The sequence below is a fragment of the Danaus plexippus genome (genome assembly GCF_018135715.1).
Source record: "Danaus plexippus chromosome 18 unlocalized genomic scaffold, MEX_DaPlex mxdp_35, whole genome shotgun sequence".
NCBI classification, from domain to species: domain Eukaryota; kingdom Metazoa; phylum Arthropoda; class Insecta; order Lepidoptera; family Nymphalidae; genus Danaus; species Danaus plexippus.
This window is the reverse complement of record NW_026869854.1, coordinates 319,217-327,127: the sequence shown is the minus strand read 5'-3', so window position 1 is coordinate 327,127 and position 7,911 is coordinate 319,217. Positions and strand designations below refer to the sequence as shown.

The following is a 7,911-nucleotide window of genomic DNA, read 5'->3' as shown; positions in this document are numbered from 1 at the left end:
TACACACTTGGAATTATATTTTTTAATCAAGTACAAGGATCCGATTATCGTAACTGTATTGATTTGGAAAATATTGATACAAATGTCAACAACAGTTGAAATGTCAAATATTTGTGTGTGAAAATGGCGTCAAAGGAATCTCTTGATGTAAGTACAAATTTATTTTGTTTTCGCTATGTATTTAACTAAACTATCGTTTTCTTACGATTCGTGACTTGAGCTTTATTTATATATCTTTATAAAAGCTCGCAGCAATGCGTATTCATTAAGTTAATCGATTTAGACCACGCCCTGTGTAACGACTTCGAAAGAATTTACATTTAGCGGCATTTTCACTATATTAAATGTTCTCTAAGTACATAATATAACGTAAAGTAAATTTAAATTTCAATCTCATTGATCAAAATATATACAAGTGTGTTTAAATCCCATTTTGAGACGATTAATATTGTATTTTTTTACTAATTTGAGTTCGTGAGGTGTATTCTTTTACAATTTAAACTCGTTACATTTCTCAAGAAAATTGACCATAATTACAATTTAACTATCTTCATTATAATTGTTATAAAGAACAAAACCAAATATATTATCTACAACAAATACCAAACACAATAAGCATCACCTATAACTAGCAAATCAATTTCATTCAAGGTATTGAATTCAATATCAATATGTTGGTATGAAATTAAAAATTCCAATAAATATCATGTTAATGAACCGTCTTGACTATCATTTTGAATAAGATTCCACTTGGAAGAGATTTATCTAGGATTTTTAAGTTCTAGAACTTTTTTAATGATTGTTAAAATGAAAAGAAGAAGAAAAAAGCAAGAAAATTCTTTATTATTATAGTTCTTGTATCTAAATGTTAAAGATCATTTCTATTTTCTCTATTATTTTAATGAAATTATTTTATTTCACCTGTTACATGATAACTGCGCTGAGGGACACATTTCACCTAATTGATTGATGTAATAAAATGGGGGGTACTAGAAGATACATGAGGTTTTTCAAAGAACATAGATACATACATACATGGTGTTCTCAGAGAAAAACAATCTTGCACCAACTCTTCTACTAGAGATTATGTCTAATGATATGAATAGTCATATATGTATAAATAAATATAGTTAATTTTATACATGGGAATAGAAATTACAGTGTAGCTAGTTCTAGAAGGATATTTTGCCATATTAAATCATTTAGCATATCCTTCACAGCAACACTGACAATTCTTTTATTTGTTCTCATTCTGATAAATATTTTTAATGGAAGTAATAATGCCATAAAACATGATACAGTATTCAATTTCATGTAAACTGAAACACTATTGTTATATTTTATATAACTTTATGGTCTAATCTTTATTTCTTTTTTTAATATATTTTTTTTAAATAAATATAAAGGAATAAGCACATTCAATCTTTTTCATTGTTCACTATGAAAAAAAAGTATAACATTAACTATTATAATGTTACTTTTAAGAACAATATTAATATTGGTACCTATATGAGATTTATAAAAGATATTTGGTTAATAATTTTGAGTAGTGTATAGTCGTTGAGTAAATAGATTTTTGTATTGCATTCAATAATTGTAGATAAGTTATTACAAAAACCAACAATGTTATATATAAAAAGTATTATATAATTTTATTACCCCAACATCTATATGCTTATAACACACTAATACATTTTAATACAATCAGTTGTACCAACATCCTCTGTATTCGATAATTAACATCTATTCAGCCAGCTTTTAAAATAAATAAATCTAAATTACGTATAAATACATTTTATTTTAGATAAGCAAACAGCTTTAGTCACAAATTAATGATGTTAATTTTTTTTTATCTGCTCATTTAAAAGTTATGGTATTTCTTTTGAAGAACGTATTTTAAATAAGAATTGACGGAATATAATATTTCGTTTAGTTTTTCTTAGTATCTTTTCTTTCTATAAAATATGAAAATAAAATGTAGCACTCTGTATATTACGTAGGTAACATAGCTATGTCTTCCAATTTCGTCTCGTCCCAATTTTCGTATATAGTTCGTAGTTTTACGACTGCCTCAAGAATTGAGTTTTACAGCGCAACCCTCTCCAAGGACAGAGCAAGGTCGTTTTAACGCCCCGGCCTTTTGCTTAATAAATTATTTTCACCACAGATTCCCTAATGGATCTTCACTATTCGCTATCCTTTTACTTGATTTATATTTGTGGGAAGTATTTATTAAACGAATTATATAAAATCTAAGTAGTAGTATTTTATAATTAAAAACACATTTTTGAAGTGTGTAATCCTAAATTATTAGGGGTCCATATCAATAATAATATATATTTTTATTTCAAATATATAACTGATAGGAAGGCATTAATAATATGTTTCAAGAGATGATAATTATGTTTTTTTTTTCATAGACACACTGAAAATTTAAACCAAGAAATAATTGAATAAAAAATATTTATTTAACGTCACAGTTATCATAAAATAGCCGAGCACCTTCGCACACCGTGTGCAGCCTTGCCCTGTGTTTATCGCTGTTCGATACCGAGCTCTACAATTGAACGCATCCGCAATTGTTCAGAGGACGGGCTCCAAGACGTGTTCATCTTACGCCAAGGTTACTCAGGCGCGTTCATCGTAGGAAAAATACTATAGGAATGAGTAGGTTGTATTTTATAGCGGACGTATCCATCATCATCATCATAAATCCTGAATATTTCTATCATATACATGTTCATACGGAATAGACGTTATATAGACTAAAACATACGTTTCTATATACGAATGGCATCCATCAATGTAAATTAAAAGAAACCATCAAATCAGAAATATACATACATCCATTAATTTTGTTGGTGATGAAAGACTTTGATGTTGTTATATTCTTGGAAAACAGTTAACTTGCGTTGGTATGACGTGAATGAACGAATCAACACATTTCCAGGTCCTATAGCCTGAATAGATCAATGCAATATAGATCATTGCCGACACGTGAATAGCACGACCTTAGCAACCCAGCCCAGTATTGTATGAATCATTTGACAGGATGAATTGGACTGTTTGGTCAACTTGGACTTTTCCATGGTTTCTCTGATTTCCATATTGCTTATGATGACAAACAAATTATTAAGAGGCTCTAGATTATTGAATACTCTATGATGAATTTATCAAAAAGTTGATGCAATTTTTTGCTAACTATTACAATGTTAAATAACGAATTGCGAATTATAATATTATTCAAAGGTCGCCAAATATATGATTCGTTAATTTCTGAGATTTCTTTATGAACAGACGTTTATGTCTGACGGTTCGTCTGGCCCAGCACGGTTTTTTTCTATGACGCAAGTGGTCGCACTTCCTGTAGGATGTCGGGAATGAGAGCGTGTCCTTATAAAAGTGTCGTGGGTAGCCGTTGGAGACTGAAACCGGTCGAGTCTAATGGTCAAATTTAATATGTTATCTTCATTTTAATTTGAATATTATTCAAAGCTTATCTCTAAACAGTTTTGGCACGAATCAGTACCAAGTTGCTCATTATTATATAACTGTCTGATATGAGAATATTATTCAGGATCGACTGAACGCCGCAATGCGTTGTACTGTTAAGAATGACATTTGAAATAGCGTGCTATTGAGTCGATAAGACCTTAACTTTTCAATATATTTTATGATAAGAACTTTATAAATTTTGCTAATAAATAAATAAGGTCAGATTGTTTCAAGAAATTAAATTCTTTATCACACGATCCAGCTATGATTTTATTTCCTTTTGCATTTTCTTGGCAAGCGAATATCTTATGGAATAACGATAAAAGTTAAATGTCTGGTGTAATAAAAATGCGGCAGCTGATGAGAGAATCGATTACGCCCGGTATTCAATATCAAAAATTTTATGTAGAGGTATGTGGAGGCAGACTGTCAACGTTTCCAAGTTTACTGGTAGTGGATAAAGTATACGCTTGCCAGACGCAGGCTGCCCTTTTATGTAATGCGGCTGGTACTTGGTAGTATTGTATTATGCGGTTATGTAATTTTACTAGACCTACTTTTTGCGCTGATCCTCCTGAGACGCATTATATGTCTGTGATGTTCCACTCTGAACTATAATTTACTATAGGAGCCTTTAAACATAATTACAATGTGAAGCAAGATTTTAGAGTTTAATGTGTGTTAAAAATGTACAATTAAAAGATAAAATTTTCCTCGCTTTTGTGACGAAAAGCCTTTGATTTACATTTAATTATAGTAACTTGAGATTTGTAAATATTTAGCTCGTACAATAGGACTGGCTAGAATTTTTTTTATGGCGGTAAAGTATTCAGTAATTGCGAATTATGAATGAACTTTATACTTTTAAATTTTTTTTTAGATTTTAGATTACCTAGCAAAAATATTTCTATGAAAAGTATCATAATATCCAAATCACAGAGTACTTTTACAACATCATATTTATTCTAGTGCATTTAATAATGTCAATTTGTTCAAATTAATGTGTTATATTTTTCAACTCTTTTATTAAGACGAATAATATTTGAAACCTATTTTTTCCAAACGTTGCACTAAAAAATATATTTTACAATTTAAAGACTTAAATATCAAATCATGAGATTGATTTCAGTTGTTTTTTACCTTCGGTGTTCTTTCTTAATCGGTGAAACACACCCATTGGACTTCGTCATATTTTTATGTGAATTTTTTTCTTGTTTCCGTCTCAATGAGTTTTATTTTTCAAAAATTTTATGAAGACTAGATAAGGAACGTGACTGAAAAGTTTCGATAAACATACAATACGTTAAAAATAAAGATTTGTTTAAAATCTTTTTTGGCGTCATTTTTGTAATCCCTATTCAGAAATAGATCTCGAGCAGAATCAACACGTCTTTCATTTACAAAATGCATTTTCTTCTACGGTCTTTAGAAAAAAACTAGTTTATTATATATATGGACATGGATGGACAGTTACATTAATTTGCCTTATTTTGCTTTTTTATCACTGACGAAAAAATTAAATAGTAATTACTACCTTGTAATAAATATTTTAATTATTAATAATATTTTTTATACATCATTCAAAAACATAAAAAAAAAATACTAAATTTCTGAACAGAATTTTGAAATCAATGTTGCATTAAGCATTTAGCCATAAACTTTTGCGATTATAAAAAAATATAAGCAATTTAATATTAGACATGAACAGGTATGAACAGGTTAAGAGTTACTTAGTTTTTAAAATTAGAATTAATAATATTATAAATACTAATTGAAGATTTATTACTACATTTTTTTTTGTGGTGAATAGGTTGACTTGGGCATGAATAAGATATGAGATGATAGTGGCCGTCGGAAAGTATAAGGATAAAGTCAGCCGGCAGCTCCCTGTACTCAGTAAACTGTAAACTGTTCTAAGATTTATTCCCGCAAGCTAAATAGACGCATTTATTTACCAAGAGAACTATAAATATATATTTTCTTCTAAGCCTCGCATTTGATGTTTCATCTTAGTGTAATTTAAAAGCTTTTTTATTATATCCATAGCGTTAAGATTAAGAAGATAAAATTTAACACGCAATGTTGGCAGCCGTCTTAAATTTCACTGTTTTTATAATGTCGCTTTTACTAATAGCGAATACTTTGTATGTGATATCCCTTATTCGTGAACATATTAGGCTGTATTCCACCAGTGATGTGGCAACCATCTTTGATGGTATTGAGAAAAAAAAAGGGTTTGAAAAATTCGGCTAAAGTTCCTACAATAGCCTCTCTTACAGCTCTGACTTATTATAAATCAAACTTTGCACAACCTGTATAACAGATAATTCATACGTCTAAAGGTTCTCGGCAAGTATGAACATTCAGCTTTTATTTAAATCGATTCCGATTCGAAGGAGATGGAGTTTGGAGACTATTTCAAAAGCCGGCTTTATTCCTTTCAATATTTATTCGTTTTAAGCACTTCGATTGAAATTAAAATTTCTTATCGTCTCAGTAAAATTAAAAGTTTTTACAGTTTTTTCTGGGGAATGGGAAGATTTAAAGCTTGTATGAAGTTTGCAATAAACGTGCTAAAATTCGTGCTATTTATGCCAAAATTAAGATTGCTAATATGTTTGATTTGAAAGATATACATTTGTTACCGAGTTTATTATTAGCTAATAATACAACAATAGGTTTTTATGTTATTTTAACACAAGGCTTTAGATAACGATCTATCAACATGTTTTGTTTTAAAAAAAGGTTTTTCCGAACGAACTCTATAAATTAACATTATAACTGTTATAATTGTTGAGAAAATTAAAATCTAAAAAAATTATAGGGGTGAAAGATAAAGGATTTTTTCATCCAACCACGAAACTAGGCCTCTGAAAAAATACTTATTTGATATGCCTGTGTTAAAGAAACAAATGAGAAGCTTACACTAAGTGTAACACTATCGGAGTGACCAGACTTAAATTAATTGGTGTATTATTATAAGCAATATTACAAGAAGAAGTGGAATTTCACATCTATTTTTCAACGTGCTATAATTTTGCCAATGACCTATTTGACCTCCTCATTACATAAGTTATTAATGGATATCAAACGGCAAATGTTCACAACCTATTTAAGCATATAATTAACGTTTACATTAAATTGTGGGATATGTTATATGGAAATAGTGCTACACTAGAATTCAGGCCACAAAACGTTGCTCAAAATGTATGATCTATACAAATAAACTTCCACTTGACTTACCACGAGCCCGGTTGCTAAGATATCGGTCGCGTCCAACATAACTTCATAAAGCAGATTATTTTTCAAGTCCCTCCCGAAATATAACACAGAGAAAAGTATAACATGAACCCAGAACACTAACATTTACCATTGTTAAACAGGTCAGTAGTATTCAAAGGTTGTAAAGTGAATTCTGTCGGAATAATGTCGAGTTCAAACGGTTAGGTAACATCAGCAAGTCATTTTTCCCGGGGAACCGGTGCACAGTGCATCGGTCTTTAAAGGGGTCGCCACCGATCGATCGCCCACTGAGCTCTAGATACACTGGCGCCGCTATACCACTTATATTTTATGTCCACTCAAAAACAAGCTAGGTTTTCATTTGTAATTCATTAATTTCCAACGTGACTATATATATTCTAGATCAATCGTATTGAATGTCAAGGGTTGTAACCTTTTAAATCCGTTCAAAGAGATTATATAAATAGGTTTTTGAAACGTGGCACGACACCTTAACGAGATTGATATCGTTATTTGTATATTAAATGTTTTCAGACTTGATAAAGTTGTTTTAGGATTCTACTTTTAATGATTAGGCGGAACTAGTTACACTTCGAAGGTCAGTTTACTATCGAGATTAAATTGGCAGAGGGGTGGGGGCGCCTTAAATGGAACTGTTTTTAACACGCCCCTAGATAAGAAATTTGTTACATAAATTGCATACGTTTTCATTAATTCAGTTTATTGCATATTTCCAATGATCTTTATCTTAGTGCTATAATTATTTTTAGGTGTGACATGTAAGGTGTTTAGTTATTTCATATATTATGTAATTGTTATTATGTAAGAGGCGAAGTTTTAGGTTGTGCGTTATTTTTAGACTTTCGGAATATTACTAGATGTTTCGTACAACTAATTTCATCTAGACTCATCATACAGTAACGTATTTTATTCAATTGAGTTGAATCGAAAAATAATGCAGTTTTGTAAAAGTACAACACACGAGAAAACATACCCAATTATTTTGAAGTCACAAAAAAGAAATCAATATCATCAATATAATGGAACATAATTTGGAATGAAGTTACCTATTACTTGGAGTTGTCGATGGCACTTAGAAAGTTATTAAGGGTGAAGCTTTTCCCTGTTAGAGTATAACAGCCGCCTTCATAACGAATTTAATAAATAAAACTT

At 30.1% G+C, this 7,911-nt stretch overlaps 1 protein-coding gene across 5 annotated transcripts in view; it reads left to right on the top strand.

The window, feature by feature from the left end:
- Positions 1–106: 106 nt before the first annotated feature.
- Positions 107–7,911, top strand: part of LOC116772833 (sodium/potassium-transporting ATPase subunit alpha) — a 30,923-nt gene continuing 23,118 nt past the window's right edge. For 2 of the 5 annotated variants that reach the window (XM_061528628.1, XM_032665103.2), the window contains exon 1: positions 109–147. In XM_061528628.1, coding sequence (XP_061384612.1) covers positions 124–147 — 24 coding nt within the window. In that variant the 5' untranslated portion in view covers positions 109–123. Of the gene's footprint in view, positions 148–7,911 lie in introns of all 5 variants that reach the window. The other 3 variants (XM_032665105.2, XM_032665106.2, XM_061528629.1) reach the window with 3 other exon arrangements.